General features: G+C 32.7%; 1 protein-coding gene across 6 annotated transcripts; it reads left to right on the top strand.

Moving 5' to 3' along the window:
- The first annotated feature begins 427 nt into the window (after positions 1 to 427).
- LOC123296866 (annexin B9-like) lies at positions 428 to 17,230 on the top strand. Of its 6 annotated transcripts, none has more exons than XM_044878544.1 (10): positions 428 to 577; positions 871 to 924; positions 10,752 to 11,225; positions 13,851 to 14,027; positions 14,086 to 14,290; positions 14,369 to 14,448; positions 15,017 to 15,089; positions 15,173 to 15,346; positions 15,498 to 15,679; positions 16,061 to 17,230. In XM_044878544.1, the coding sequence occupies exons 2-10, from the start codon at positions 892 to 894 to the stop codon at positions 16,109 to 16,111; spliced, it is 1,449 nt and encodes a 482-aa protein (XP_044734479.1). In that variant the 5' UTR covers positions 428 to 577; positions 871 to 891; the 3' UTR covers positions 16,112 to 17,230. The 6 variants fall into 6 exon arrangements, with proteins under 6 accessions (XP_044734479.1, XP_044734483.1, XP_044734481.1 ...); XM_044878546.1 differs by lacking the exon at positions 428 to 577 and adding an exon at positions 640 to 775; XM_044878545.1 differs by lacking the exon at positions 428 to 577 and adding an exon at positions 663 to 794.
- The last annotated feature ends 232 nt before the right edge of the window (positions 17,231 to 17,462 follow it).

Raw genomic sequence — 17,462 nt, 5'->3', positions numbered from 1 at the left:
CCCCCCCCTTACTGCAATAGTTTACCCTCTGCTGGCCCAAAACAGCAATATTCTGCAAATATTCAACACATTTGGCCGAAAAAGAATACGATTAGCTTATTCATACTGATGATGACAACTTGGTAGTCGAAATACGTATATAATACAAAAAATTGATCTAGGAAATTGGGGCAAAAATCGAAATTCTTTCGAAATATCCTAGAGTTCCTAGTTTTATCCAAATTAAAAGTAAATAATAAATAAATAAATAATTTTTTTGTCAAAAACAATCAAATCGTTTCTTCCGAATGCGAATCTTAAAAAAATATACGAATATTCGTAACATCACTAGTATGTTTAATCATACATACAAAAATATTTTGCAGGTTAACTGTCATTTGGTTGATGACGTGAACTTCATTTAAATTCTGTAACTTTCATAAATAAAATCGCATTTACAGACTTTGTTTGAAGTTTAATCAACTTATTTGAACACGACTATATCATTAATCGTCTGTTAAGTTTTGTTTGTGTCTGTGTGTGACTTATAGATAATTTTATAATTAATTTTTCATATTTTTAAATAATTATAAACAAGGTATGTGAAATATTAATATTATAACAAAATATTAAATTATTATTTAATAATATGTAATTCACAAGTAACACAATTGTGAATATAGAATGACCTTGAGTTATTAGTCAGTTTTTATCTGACATTGCTCCTGTATTTAAAAATAAAAAATAAAGTATCTTTTAGGTGTGTCGGGAATACGGGAATTGATTTATCTTTTGTGTGAGTTGTGAGACAATATGTTAGTTAGTTTTAGTTGTTATTTTAATAAATTTTACTTTCATTTTGTTTATAAAAAATAATATTAATGTTTACAGGTGGTGAAATTTTTAAACAAAATGAGTTATCCGGGTTATCCAGGCCATCAACAGGTATTCTTTTATAAATATGTGCATGTGTCATGTTTTTTTTAAAGAATTAATGAATGACGAGAAAGTTCTGTTTTTTTATTGACATTGACGTTTTTTTTTTTTTTATTGATAATGTAATTACTTCTAAGAAAGAGGATAATTGCACAATATTGGAAACTACTGTGATTGGGTTTCCCCCACAATAGCCGCGTGATTTTCTGTTTTAATATAACAATATTAACAAGGTTAATGTCTATGTATAGATTTAATAAAATTATAACTTGAAACACGAATTTTAATTTAAGAATAAATGCGTTATAATACGAACTACCGGCGTTGCCGAAATGTATTCCAACTTTCGAATTTATTCAAAGAATTACCAAAATCAATCTAAAATGAGGTTGTTAAATTAAGAATGATGTGTAAAAAAATAATAAAATTTTGTCAATTTTAACAGAGCTAACTCGATTGCTTGTACCTAAATAATAATAATGAGAATGCCTGAGGAGGAGAAACAATTAACTGTAAACCAAATTGTTTAGACAGTACTTGATAGCAAAACTGGTTTTTATAGAAGCAAGCCACTTTTATTGGATTTATTGGAAATTTTTTTTCGAATATTGCCTACATTTCGCAGAAACAATTATGGTTAGGTTAGGTTAGAGTGGCTGTCCTGGGGTGGGACACACTTAGAAAATAGGGTCCGTTGTAATACCGTAAATGGGTTGGCCCATCCCCGGCCACTACTTCATGAACCATTTGGAGCTGTTTAAGAACAGCAGGAGGGCTTTGACGTCGACTGACTTTAGGTCGGAGAGGTCGTCAAAGAGAGGCTGGCTCAAGTAAGTCCATCTCCTCATGACAAGAGCTGGGCAGTGACAGAGAAGATGTGACATTGTCTCCTCCTCGTCATCACTGGGACAGCTCCTGCAATAGTCGTGATACACGGCCAGGCCTAAGCGTTCAGCATGCTTGCCGCCCAGTCAATTTCCTGTGATAGCCACAACAACTTTGCGAACAGAGGCCCTTGGAAGTGATACGAGAATTTCAGAACGCCTGCGATTGTACTCAGACCATATCTGTCTTGTAGTACCACAAGTACGTTCTTCCCTCCATCTAAGATTGGCCTTTTTCAGAATATCCTCTTTCAGGAGTAACTTGCAGTTCGCAAATGGAACTCCCGGGTATTTATTGATGCTTGTGTCCAGCAGCATCGTGTCGTTTCTGGCAAGCTTGTCGGCTTCAGAATTTCCTGGAATGTCTCTGTGTCCCGGTACCCATACCAGGTCTACATTCATTCGTTCCGCCAGCTCATTTAAGGAAGTACGGCAGTCCTGTGCTACCTTTGACGTTAGATAGACTGAGCTGAAGGATTTTAGAGCAAATTCAAAAAAATGCGAAAATAGCCACTTTCAATACTAAAAAATAAAAAACTTTAATGTTGCCAAACTTAAATATTCTTCAAACATCCCATAATCAAGTTTCATAGCGTTTTAAGCTACTATTTTATTGTAAGCACTTTTATTTTAAGAATTACTTAAGTGCTTGCATACTCGGTATATACTCTGAGTGAGTGGAAGAGAGACTGAGCATATGTTTTTGATTTACCAAGATGATACATCCTTTGTCTTTTCATTCAATGAAAAAAAAATCAGCTGAGTTAAACAAATAATAGTTTACATTTTTTTTTACTTGTGGTGCTGATAGAAATATAACAAATAATTCGAAAAAATGTCAAATAATTAATTTTTTTGTGCAATATTAAGTAACATTTAAATCAAATGGTTTCTGGTCCTCAGACAATCGTATTTACCGCCAATATTATCTATTATTCTTGCCCTATTTAGCTTATTTTGTTTGTAAAGCAATGCGTTTCTTTGTGATAATTTTTGCTTTTAATTGAATAAGTTTGTTACTAAAAAAGCATGAGGGATTTTTCAGGATTAATATACCCATCGTTCAAACTAAAATATAGCGTACTGTACTCTCGGGGTATCCGCAAATTGCAAACATTATTTAACACCCGTGATATCAATCTATACAAGTAATAAATCTACAGCACTGGCTATACAGAGTATTTCATTAATTAACTCATTCCTTTAAGATATAACACGATTAACATACAGGAAACCGTAATATGCACCAATTATAATTATCATTTATGTTAAAATGTATTAAAATGGTGGGAAATTATATTATTTCATGCAAATGGCGTAAACTTTAACAAGGGTATATTAATAAATTTAATTGAAACTTATTTATTATCATTATTTATTTTAAAGATAGGAAATATTTTATTAAAATTTTAAAGTTTTTGGCTCCACTCCCCTCTTAAAAATAAAATTTTCCATACTGTTTGGGCCGTCGTTAAAAGCTAATACAACTCTGTCTTTTAAGAATAAATTAAATTTAGGTTTACGTAATTTTAGTTCATTTTATTAAAAAACAAGTTGTTTTTTTTGTTCTTGTGTGTTTTTTGTATGAGAGAAACCAACTATTCTAGTAGAAAGTTTCGTTGAGTCAATATAGTTTTTTTTGTGTAAATAGTTAGAAAGTTTCATTTAGAGATATTCTGAACATTTTCCATTAGTGAATTTCGTTTAGTTTAGTGCAGAATTTTATAGTTAGTGCAGTTAACAATCCAAAAAATTGAAAACATATTACATATTAAACATCAGTGTTAATGGCGGCAAGTAACATCGAGAATACGACACCCACGTGGTAAGGTATCCGCATTCCTTCGTCCCTAATTTGTCCCAACCTTAAAGCGATATCTCACAACGCTTTCGTCACCGGGAGTTGCAGAAACATATGTAAGTCGTATTTGATATTTTCATTTTCTATAATTTGGATTGTTATTTACTTCTAGTAACAGTCCACTAAAAAATATATTGTAGTTTATATCGAAGGAAATAGCCAAAACATTTTGGTCCTTACGACCCCAATTATAGTCAGAATTGGCATTCTTAGATCTAATTTAATAGTAGAAAATATTCTAATTATTAGTTTAAATTTCGAATGGTTAATATTTAAATCAAAATTAGTTAGAATTTCACAGCGTAGAAAATTCGCATTTAGAATAGTGATATATAGTATCAATTTTCAAATGGTTTGTTTCTCTCATTTCAGGAAAAACTTATAGATTATTTAGATAGATTTTCATGGTTTCGTAAATTAACTATTTATATTAAATATTATTGCATTAATTTCGTATTTGAAATTTGGATTTAAATGCTATTTAAAAATATCTACAAAAATAATATACCATTTCATAGTTATTTTGTCCAATAATATTGAAAAATAAGTTAGATTTATAATCACAATATTTTAAATTACATAATTTGTTTTTTTTAATATAATTACAATTATATTGTAATTACTGTTTATAAAAAATAAAAACATAGGTACACTTGATTTCTCTATTACACCTGTAGTCAACATTCCTTCATTATTATTTATTTGAGTCTAAACATTTTGTTTATCTAAAACTTTATTTGGTAGAAAAATAAATATTCAAATAAATTCAAAATGCCGACCAATGGGCAATTAACAACTCAATTAAAAGTGTTGCGTGCTGAACAACAGCAATTGTTCACACGTCTTCAAAATTTGTATACGGAAAGTAAAAAAGTTGCCAATCCTATAAATTTAAAAAATTTTCAAATTAGATTAAAAACACTTTCTCAAACAAAAGATAGGTTTGAAACAATTGTTCGGGAAATAAATCAATTAGAATTGACTTTAGATGAAAATTTTAATCCTGATTTTTCGACGATAGATTCCTTTGATGAAATTCTTTGTAACATTCAAAGTGTGGCTGATTTAATTTCTGAGCCCACAACTGCGACTTCTAGTTCTAGGCCAACGAATCAGGCAGGTTCTAGTGGGGTTTCAGCTAAAAGTATATCACGATTACCAAGAATTCCATTACCAGTTTTTAGTGGTGATATTAAAGAATGGCCCACTTATTTTGAATTGTTCAAGTCTTTAATTGACGAAAATCAGGAATTGAAAACCGTGGATAAGGCTCATTATTTATTCGGTAGTTTATCTGGTACTGCAAAGAATATTTGTGGTGGATTAACTCCAACTGAAAGTAATTATTCAATAGTGTGGAACGCTCTTGTAGAAAAATATCAAGATAAACGTAAACAAGCTAACGCTTATTTAGAAAAAATTCTCAAATTCAAAACGTTTCAAATAGAATCCGTTGCAAATCTCAACTCATTTATAGATAATTTCGATTCTTCTGTGTGCGTGCTTAAAAAATTGCAAATGACGGACTTAGGAGATTTTATTCTAGCTTTCGTGGCGTTATCGAAATTGGATCCTCAAAGCCGTCGGGCCTTTGAGATGAAAAATAACACGTCCGAAATACCTACTTATGACGATGTCATAAACTTTGTAAAATCTCATATGAAGGTGCTTAGTCATACAGATAGTGGAAAAATTCAAGCTTATAAAAGCAATGTAGATGGAGCCAAGTCAAAGCCTCAAGCTTTCATGATTCGCGACTCCGAAAAAAAATGTATACTGGATTGTCATGAAAACCATGAGGTGTATCAATGTCCAAAGTTTGTAAAATTGAGTCCTAAATTACGGTATGAGTTTGTAAAAAAATCCAAACTATGTTTAAATTGCCTTTCTTCGCATAAAATAATTAATTGTCGTTCAAAATTTAATTGTTTCACTTGCAAACAACGACATCATTCATTATTACACTTTCCAACTTCGAAACCATCTGATTCTATCAATACAGCACCTGATGCCCCTAGTACACCTTCCATCTGCGGTAATATTACTGCAGGGGATGCAGTTGCAAGTAGCTATTGTTCAATGGATAATGAAAACTACGTTCAAAATTCTACAGTTTTATTATCAACGGTTTCGGTCAATTTTATAGATAGATTTAGAAAAATTCACAAGTTACGATTCCTTTTAGATTCGGCTAGTCAAGCAAATTTTATAGTAAGTAGGACTTGTAAAAAATTAAATTTGACCGTGAAAAAGGCACATAGTGTCGTTTTAGGTCTTGGGTCGAATGCAAACTCTGTGGAAGGTCATGTTAAAATAGTTGTTTCGTCGCAGATAAATAGTAAGGAAAACCATTTGTTAAATATGCTCGTTATAGACAAGGTTTCCAACAATCTTCCCAATTTTAGAATTACTTTGAAAACGCTATCGTATCTCCAAGAATTACCCCTAGCTGACTCTTGTTTCCATATACCCGGGGAGATAGATGGAATTTTAGGTGCTGAAGTTTTTGCTTCAGTAATTGGTCAAAACAAAGTAGATGGACCACCTGGTTGTCCAACTGCGTTAGAAACAAGTCTTGGATATGTTATAATAGGAAGTGCACCTATTTTACCCTCATCTATTGTAGAACAACCCGCTTATTGTAGTGTGGTTAATTTAAGTGTTGAGGATATTCTTCAGAAATTTTGGGAAATTGAAGAAATTGAGGTTGCTTCAAGCCTCAACGCAGAGGATGTAGAATGTGAAAAAATTTTTACAGCTACTGTGAAGCGGGAGCCAAGTGGTAGATATATTGTAGCACTACCGTTCAAAGAAGAACCGTCTGTTTTGGGTGATTCTTACACTGCAGCTTGTAGACGCCTATTAACAATAGAAAAGCGACTAGAAAATTCTCCTGAAATGCGACTCAAATATAATGAGGCCATGCAAAACTTTATAGCACAAAATCATATATCTAAAATTTCAGATAATTTACCCAGATATCCTGGATATTATATACCCCACCATGGTGTATATAAAGTATCGTCTTCGACTCCTCTACGAATAGTTTTTGATGCTAGTTGTAAAACCTCAACGTCGAAATCATTAAATGATATTCTCTTTGCTGGTCCCAAATTACATTCGGATGTATTCGTAACCTTACTCAACTTTCGGTTGTTTGCAATTGCTATGACTGCAGACATTTCTCAAATGTATAGGCAAATTAAAATTCAAAAATCGCATAGGCGATATCAACGATTAGTTTGGAGATTTTCGAAAAATGAACCAATATCGGTTTATGAAATTTCAGTGGTTGCGTTTGGTGTAACTTCCTCCCCTTATTTAGCGTTACGAACGATGCACCAATTAGCCTCAGATGAATCTTCATCATACCCCTTAGCTTCCAATGCAGTCATGAACGACATGTATGTAGATGATTTTGTAACCAGTGTTCAGGATACCCAAAATGCGATAAAATTATTTCAAGAAATGGTTAATTTATGCGAATCTGGTGGTTTTCCAATAGTTAAGTGGAATACTAATTCGAAAGTTGTATTAAAAAATATTCCAGAAAAGGTTCGTTTGAACCAAACTTTAGAATTTAATAGCGGTAATATGCAAAGTGTTTTGGGTCTGCAGTGGGATCCTGAGTCGGACACTTTGTCCTTTAAAATAAATTCGGTTGTTCATAAATGCACGAAGAGAAATATTTTATCCACGATAGCACGCATTTTCGACCCTCTCGGAATTATAGCGCCGGTGATACTTCAAGCTAAATTAATGATTCAAAATATTTGGATTTTGAAGTTAGGATGGGATGACGTTCCACCCGATAGTGTAGTTAAACTTTGGTCACAGTTCGTCCTGGAAATGCCTCAGTTAGTTAGTTTTAAAATACCTCGCTCTTTGGGTGTTGGAGATAATCCAATAACGCTTGTGGCTTTCGCAGATGCCTCTTTAAAGGCATATGGTGGAGTGGTTTACATCAAAACTAGAAATAATGTTGAGCTTCTCTGTGCAAAATCTAAAGTAGCACCGTTGAAAACGGTATCCATTCCCCGACTTGAATTGTTAGGTGTCCACTTACTGTCTAAACTTATACATAAAGTAATAGAAACGTATAACCGGCGTAGTTCTATTGAAAATATTTATGTGTTCTCGGATTCTAGTATAGCATTGTGCTGGATACATTCTTCACCGCATAGATGGAAAACCTTCATTGCAAATAGAGTTACTAAAATAAACGAATGGTTACCACCTAGCGTTCTATGGTTTCATATTCCGGGAGCTGAAAATCCGTCAGATTGCTTATCTCGTGGCCTAATGCCGTCTAAACTTATAGAAAACACATTATGGAGAAAGGGCCCGGATTGGCTTATTTTAGAGCCAGAGAATTGGCCGGTTACCCCCTTTTCGGTGAACAAATTTAGTACCAATTTAGAATCCAAAGTCACTTCCTTAGCAGTTACAAATCATGACGATAATTCACTTTATAGATTAATTAGCAATAGTTCGTCATGGATTAGATTAGTTCGTAGTATGGTTTATGTTTTACGGTTTTCAAAACTTTTACCTAAACGCGAAAACATTTCTTCATCGGACCTTGAACAGGCTGAACATAAACTCCTTTGGCTTGTGCAGAAAAAACATTTTGCCAAGGAAATAGAGTTGCTAGAAAGGGGGCAGGAATGTTCGTTTCGCGTCCGCTCTTTGAGACCATTTATGCATAACGGAATTTTACGTGTAGGAGGTCGTTTGTCAAATTCAAAACTAAAATTTGAACAATGTCATCCTGCTTTGCTACCGAAAAACGATCCCCTGGTAAATTTGTTAATAGATTATATTCATTCAAAAAACTTACATACCGGCAGTGGATTAGTGTTAGCTCTGTTGCGGCAACGTTATTGGATATTAGCGGCCAGGAGCATAGTTAGAATACGTGTTAGAAATTGTAACCGTTGTTTTCGCGTCCGGCCAAAACCTACGTTCCCCATTATGGCAGATTTACCAAAATTTAGAGTTCAGGAGGCAAAACCTTTTGTACATACGGGGACCGATTATTGTGGGCCATTTTCTATTACTATATCTCGTAGTAGAGGAACTCGCGTACAAAAGGCTTATATTTGTATATTTATTTGTTTAGTTACAAAAGCATTGCATCTCGAGCTGGCCTCTGATTTAAGCACGGCAAATTTCTTGCAATGTTTAAAACGCTTTTTATCTCGAAGAGGTCCAGTTTCAATTCTTTATTCCGATAATGGGCGAAATTATATTGGTAGTAAAAATGAATTAGATAGTCTGTATAAGTTGTTGACTTCAGTAGAATATACAGAAAAGTATTGCAACGAGCTATCCCATAGAAAAATAGAATTTCGTTTCAACACTCCAAGAACAGCTCATCAGGGAGGAATTTGGGAGACCCAAGTAAAAAGTGTCAAGTCACATTTATTCAAAGTGGTTGGATCCCAAATTTTGAGCTACGAGGAGATGAATACTTTGCTTATTCAAATCGAAGCATTGTTGAACTCAAGGCCCTTATGTACTCTTAGTGATGATCCTTCCGATCCATTAGCACTCACCTCTGCACACTTCTTGAATTTAACGCCACTACAATTTTTGCCAGCGGCTGACCTGACAAATGAGTCAATCAATCGTCTCAATCGTTATCAATTAATAGACCGATTGGTACAAAGTTTTTGGGCTAGATGGCATCTTGAATATTTGACAACGTTACAAGTGCGACAGAAATGGCAAACCAAAACGAGCGATGACAATGTCATTAGACCGGGATTAATAGTTTTGATAAAGGAGGATAATGTTGCTCCGCTGCAATGGCCATTAGGTGTAATAGAGGAAATATTTCCAAATAAGGATGGAGTCGTGCGCAGAGCTTCAGTTCGAACTAAACAGGGTATCTGCCAACGACCCGCCGTACGTTTATGTCCGTTACCCTCCCAGTAATAAATCCGTAGTTAGTTTGATGTAGATATGATATTCTTTTAAATTAAAATTTTATAGTATTTAAGTTCAAATTTGGTTTTCTTGAATATAAATTTTTTTGTTTCTTAGTTAGAGTTCAGAACATTTGTTCAGGGGCGGGAGAATGTTTGGGCCGTCGTTAAAAGCTAATACAACTCTGTCTTTTAAGAATAAATTAAATTTAGGTTTACGTAATTTTAGTTCATTTTATTAAAAAACAAGTTGTTTTTTTTGTTCTTGTGTGTTTTTTTGTATGAGAGAAACCAACTATTCTAGTAGAAAGTTTCGTTGAGTCAATATAGTTTTTTTTGTGTAAATAGTTAGAAAGTTTCATTTAGAGATATTCTGAACATTTTCCATTAGTGAATTTCGTTTAGTTTAGTGCAGAATTTTATAGTTAGTGCAGTTAACAATCCAAAAAATTGAAAACATATTACATATTAAACATCAGTGTTAATGGCGGCAAGTAACATCGAGAATACGACACCCACGTGGTAAGGTATCCGCATTCCTTCGTCCCTAATTTGTCCCAACCTTAAAGCGATATCTCACAACGCTTTCGTCACCGGGAGTTGCAGAAACATATGTAAGTCGTATTTGATATTTTCATTTTCTATAATTTGGATTGTTATTTACTTCTAGTAACAGTCCACTAAAAAATATATTGTAGTTTATATCGAAGGAAATAGCCAAAACACATACCAATGTGTCAAATTACACAAGTGAAATTTAAAAAATTTAAAAAAAAAGTCCCGAAAGAGTCGTTGAGGGCCACATCTAGAGAATACGGCGGATGCGAGAGCAATTGAAAGCCTAATTCAAGCTATTTTGCCCTCGTTTTCATTGATCTGTGACACGGTACATTGTCTTAATGAAACAGCAAGTTGTTTCACTGAAAATGATATATATCACAAACTAATGGTACGGGAACTGTCAAATTTAAACACATGTCTTTTGAAGGTTAGGGTTAATTAAAAATAATATGGATTTAATACTTATAGCGCCATCTATGTGTCAGTCCACGAACTAACCTATATTTGTCAATTGAACTAAAAAACAGTGCATATGTTCATTTTCATTCAAGCATTTATGGTTTTTAAAAAACATGAATAACATTTTGAAATTTCTTCAAGGGCATGCCGCAATATCCTTCAGGATATCCACCACAATATCCTACTCATGGTCCACCAAATAGTTTTGGATCCCCTTATCCACCAGCCCCGAATGCACCATACCCAACTCAACCAAATGTACCCTATCCAACTCAACCAGGTGCTCCTTATCCACCATCAAACTCTCCATATCCACCAAGTAATTTCGGTTCTCTATACCCTCCACAAAGTTCTCAATATCCTCCACCTGCTGCACTATCGTATCCACCAGGTAGCATGAGTATGCCTCAACCAACACAAAGTGATTGTTATCCATCAAATACTCCTTCGTATCCACCCAATCAGTCTTGTTACCCTACACAACCCATGTATGGTGCCCCTCAACCAGATTATGCAACTAATCAAAGCATGCCACAATATGGACAGCCACAGCATACGATGGCGCCTGGAAGTGCATACGGTTCACAACAGAATATACGCGTTGAACCATTGAAGGTGAGACACATAGACGCTCGAATATTTATTTTTACTACAAACCAAGATTTTACCCGTAGAGTTAGTACAATTAAACTAAATATCTAAAAGGAAAAAATTAATGCATCTTTTAAATTTTCCACAATTGTTCAAAACTCCCAACTACCCCTCAAAAAAGAGGGTTAGGTACGCCCCTAAGAGGTCGATTTTTTTAACGAAGTGTTTACACTCTAATAAACAACTGTGGAAAATTTCAAAGATGCATTAATTTTCCCTTTTAGATATTTGGTTGAATTGTACCAATATATAATATCATTCCATCTTAAAATATCTGTTGTACTTTTAATCATAATTTTTTGCTCACATTTCGTTATCTTATAACAAGTGATAAAAATATTGTTCATTTCATTTTCATTACTGACATTCATTTATTTGTTGTGTACTTATTTTTGTACGTTATGATTAAACTATACGCTAGAATGCGAATCTTTTGCCAAAATATATTTTAGCCAACACTTTCAATTTCTTCAAAATATTTTTCAAAACATTTACTGTACAAGACAAAAATAATTATGACGAACTCATAAAAATAAAACGTAATTTTTTTTATCATTTTGCGGTCTTAAGTTAATGTAAATTTATTTAAAATAAAGCGGAAGGAATGCCCTAAAAATTCCTAAACATATTAAGTGTCATTTATGAACACAATTAATAGGTTAACTGGAGTAACTTCTTAAGCGCGTATACAAGGTGTTTCTATAATTGTCTGCAAAACTTCCGCTTCCTGAATAAGCTGAAAAATAAAAGAAGAAAGTATTCTTAACAAAATTTGGATCTGAGGATTAATTTACGAGATAATTAACCTACTCTTATATTAATCAATTAAAACAAAAAAAAAGTACATTCATCAAAATAAAATTCATCCAATAAAACACTACTTAAACAGAGTATGTGCTTTATTATAGTGTGAAGGAGTGAGGTAAATGCGAAATTACTACCAAAAAAAAAAATCTTATACATCGTATCAATTTACAACTTCAACATAATTACCCTATTGCGGAAATCCTTTTTGGTTTTTTAATTTGTTCGTTTTGAGTTCTACTTACGAAATATCTTGGTGTGGCAGCTCAAAACTTGACCAACGCCTGTAAAAAAATAAAATAATCCTGGCAAAATATATTTCTGTCAGAATTAATCCTGGCACACCTAGTCCATATTGTACCTATCGTTAAATAGTGTTGATTCATGTGCGAAATCCGTGTAAGTTTTGCTGTAACGGGCTCCAGAGCTACAAATACATTGAATGCTCAGAGCAATGAAAGACTTTTTGAATTTTTGATTGCTGCATGAGAATGAATAAAATACAGCCTAGCATAGTTTAAAATAGAAAGAATTCGAGCTTGTTAGAATAATAGTTTAGATACAGAAATATATAATTTAAATTGCAAACAATACTTTTAAAATATTCAATAATTAGATAATATGATAGTGAATCCAAATCCATCATGTCGATATTGGGTGACGGTGATTTATTTGAAAATATGTCGCAATGGTTTGGAAGGTATTACAACAGACGGCAACGGACATACTTTAAGGTTAAATTTGAGTATATTCATTCTAATTCTAATTCTAAGGTTTTATCTTTACCTGTATTCATGCTTTGTAGAAATTATAAGTAGTGTGCATATTTTTGCACTAGTAGATATGGTAATCGGAAAAAATAGACCGAAAATTTTCTAGGCCCGGAGTTGGTTTAGTTGAGTTTGTCGACCATAGAGGAGTTGATTGGAGGAGTTGAAGTTTTTTCGCTATTGCGTTCAAAAATGGGACACTATTACAAAAATTTGATTCGGTCTATTTTTTCCGGGTTTTTTCTCCATTTACTTTATCACACTTAGTATATTTAATAATTAGTTAATTACCTATTTATTTAATTGTAGTTACTTGAACTTTTAAAAAAATTAAAAGAATAAAAATAACACATAACACATAGCGCTGACATCTTAGCGTTAAAATCCCATAAAGTTATTACTGCCATAACTCGCTAATGCTTTCAAATAGCACATGCCAGAATAAACAAATTCGTCAGATGATTAAGCTTGGAAATTTTCCAATTTTACTAACCTGCTCAATTATGCCAGTAGGTACACACTTAGACCACAGGGTTCGTTGTGATACCGAAAAAGGGTTGGCCCATCTCAGGCCAATACTTCATGAACCATTTAGAGCTGTTTAAGAATAGCAAAAGTGCTTTGACATCGACGGTATTTGGTCAGAGAGGTCGTCAAAAAGAGGCTGGCTCAAGTAATTCCATCTCCCTATGGCAAGAGTTGGGCAGTGACAGAGAAGATGGGACATTGTCTCCTCGTCCTCACCACTGTCCGGTCATAGCCGCAAAAACTTTGTTAACAGATGCCCTTGGAAGTAATATAAGATCTTCGGAACACCTCCGATTGTACTCAGACCATATCTGTCTTGTAGTACCACAAGTACGTTCCTCCCTCCATCTAAGATTGGCCTTTTTTAAGATATCCTCTTTGAGGAGCAACTTGCAGTTCGCAAATGGAACTACCCGGATATAATTATGCCAGTAATAAATCTCCAAAAAAAAATTTTTTAATTTACGCTTGAATATTTTGAATACAGCATACACCAACTGTAGTACCATATGAACCATTCAATCCACGAATCGATGCTGAAGTGTTGCGTAAAGCAATGAAAGGATTTGGAACAGATGAAAAAGCTATTATCAACGTACTAGCAAATCGAACAAATGCACAACGACTAGAAATTGAAGAACAATTTAAAACATTATTTGGAAAGGTAAAAAAAAAACATAAAACTAAAATTTAAAACCTGCAACTTATTGATTTTGTTTCAGAATTTGATAAAAGATTTAAAAAGTGAATTGAGTGGTAGATTTGAAGATTTAATCGTTGCCATGATGACACCATTACCTCAATATTATGCAAAAGAATTACATGATGCTCTAAGTGGAATTGGAACCGATGAAGATACACTTATAGAAGTGCTATGTACAATGACTAATCATGAAATTCGAACTATTCGACAAGCCTATCAAGCCAGTAAGTGTTCAATTCGAATGTTTGAAAATTACCTCGTTTTAAATTTGCAATAATTATTTTAAAAAAAAATTATTTTAGTGTATGGAAGTAATTTGGAAGATGATTTAATGGGTGATACTTCGGGGCATTTTAAACGTTTATTGGTTTCTTTATGCAATGTAAGTTTTGTTAAAGCTATATTTTGATTTTTCAGCAAACTTGATACATTTTTCAAGGATTAATATCGAATTTTGAAATAACATACATCCTGTTTTACATTTAGAATAAAGACTCTGGTTTTACTTTATTTGACTTTTGGAACTATTAGAATTACGATCCTTATCGCACGTTATCGTTCTGACCAAAAAAAAAAGTGAAAAAAACGACATCTGTGTAATAATAATTAAATCTTTAGCATTAACTAATTGATTCTGATCTTTGGTAACTTCTGATTACTGTTCGTAGATGGTGTTTGACATAAAATTTTAAAATTATGATTAATTTTACGACTTGTTTATATTTTCATCATAATAATTAATTAGAAAATGCCTATTTTCATAACTTGATAAACGAATTCACTGCTTCATTCCCTTACAAAACCAGAGTGGCCCGGTACCCAGATCAGGCTGACTGTGTTGTTCAGTACTAGGCGATTCAGCTCCTCGAAGCATTCTTAGACTATAATATCAAGAAAATTTAAAATTTTTTTAAGTGTGATATTTAATTACAAATGTTTTTGATTCGCAGGCTAATCGCGATGAAAGTTACACAATTGACAATGCTGCAGCTGCAGAAGATGCTCGTGCCCTACTCCAAGCTGGTCAGTTTAAAGATGCAAATATGTTTATTATAATATAAATTAATTAATATTTTAATTTATCTTATTTACCGATTTGATTACAGGTGAATTACGGTTTGGTACTGATGAATCCACTTTTAATGCAATTCTTTGTCAACGTAATTATCCACAGTTGAAGCAAATTTTCCATGAATACCAAAATATTACGGGACATGAATTTGAAAGAGCTATTAAAAATGAATTTTCTGGTGATCTTAAGGATGGTCTTCTAGCTATCGGTAAATATAATTTGTATACCATTAAACCGTTAAAATATCCATCTTGTAAACCGTTAGTTGCGTGGGACAGAATGAGAGGGACAACCTTAAGAAATCTAATAATGGACAGATGTTTCGCAATTTTAATTTAATTTTTAACATTCTTTTACAGTAAAATCAGTTAGAAATAAAGCAGCTTTCTTTGCTGAACGACTTCATGACAGTATGGCTGGTTTGGGAACACGTGATCGACAATTGATTAGAATAATAGTTACACGAAGTGAAATCGATATGGGTGAAATTAAACAAGCATTTGAAGCACGTTATGGAAAAACATTGGAAAGTTTTATATCGGTAATAATATTTATAATTAGAATATATCGATTTCTTATACTTCCAACAAACTAAATTCAGAATTGCAAAAGAAGCTTCATAATATGAAGAAATCTTTAAAAATAATTCAAATTTCTATCTTCAACGATTTTGCCCTCGACTTTTTGTTGTTGTTTTGTTTCAAATATTTCATACAACGATAAAATATACTATCAGATTTTCGATTTATATAGAAGCATTCCTAACATACCTTTTGTGAAAGGAATAATCAGAATTCTCTTTTGTAAATATTTTAAACCACATAAAGTAAAAAAAAAAACCTAGTAACATTGACATTGTAGGAAACGTTGATCTATATTTGTCTATAAAATTATATTAACATGGAGTTTCCTTTTTTTACAGGGTGATACATCTGGAGATTACAAGAAATGTTTACTTGCATTGATATCATAAAAATAAAAGTATTTCAGTTGATGTTTTATTGTTGTTAGTATTTTTGCATTTTGAATGTTTCTACACGCAAGTGCTTTTTTACAAGTTTTTACATGTGCTTTTTTACTATTTTAAATTTTTCCAACGGTCTAATTCTAATTCCATTCTTTAATTAAGAATATTTCTCATTTTTATATTACAAAAATACAAATTTTCTTATTCATCAAATTCAAGTCCTTCGCCCATCGCGTGAAATTTCCGCACTAAGTTGGTCGTGTCATGACTATGTGCCAAAAGTTCATTTTTTGCATCTTTCTAGCTTGTAAAGAAGAAAACGGGTAGTTTTAGGGGTATTTTTCCTATTTTCGGGGGGTTGTGATGTAGGGATTGATATTTTTCGAAGTATTCTGTTAATTGGACTTTATTTGAATCGATTGGTGAAAATCCCATCGTTCTAGCATGTATAGAACAAAAAATCGTTATTTTGGGGTTACTTTTCCCATTTTCGAGAGGGTTTCAATGAAAAAGTTCCTCTAAAAGTGCCTTAGAATTTGTATCGGTATGTCTGTGTATGAGTGAGTCAGCTTCAAATTACAGTATTTTAGATTTTTTAAATATCCCACCTGAAAATTGTTAAAAATTTTAAATATAATTAATTATTCAAAGATAATTCCTTAGAAATAATTTATTAATCATAAATAAAAGCATTAATTACCTTAATAACGTAACCTCAAAGTAAATTTATAATCTCATTTCATAACTAAAATATAGAATAATTTATAGATCATAATTAATAGTTCAAATAATAAAACATAGATGGATCTACAGTTAACTTGAGTATCTGACAACGCTGTAATCGAAATCAACTATCAGTCTAAGGTCGCGGAAATAGATCAGAACTTGATATTGATAATCGAGATATAATAATTGGAATGAAATAGGTTTGAATGAATACTAGAATATTTAAAATATATATTACATTTATTCTGAGCTTCTGATCGCGCCGCGCTTATCATGCGATGGACGAAGGGTTAAAAATACCCCCAAACTATTTTAATTCAGTGGTATAAGGTGGCACTTATTGAATTGGAGTAGAATCTTTTTAGTTTTAGTCTAATAAAAAGGTAATTGAATAACAAATGGAAAAAAATAATTTTATATATGACAAAAATATCGAATCTATTAGATCGTTTTCGACCCCAAAATATGCAATTATATTAGAGTGCCAAACATTGACTGCATATTAGATTGATTTTTGTATTTGTTATTAAATTTTCTACTTGTAGGTCTTGATAGACCTACAAGTAGAGGTCCAAATGTAGTTTCAGAAAAGTTTATAGGTGTTAGCCAGCACCGTGCCCTCAATTTTAAG

Source organism: Chrysoperla carnea, chromosome 3, assembly GCF_905475395.1.
Source record: "Chrysoperla carnea chromosome 3, inChrCarn1.1, whole genome shotgun sequence".
NCBI classification, from domain to species: domain Eukaryota; kingdom Metazoa; phylum Arthropoda; class Insecta; order Neuroptera; family Chrysopidae; genus Chrysoperla; species Chrysoperla carnea.
This window is presented reverse-complemented; position numbering and strand designations above follow the sequence as displayed.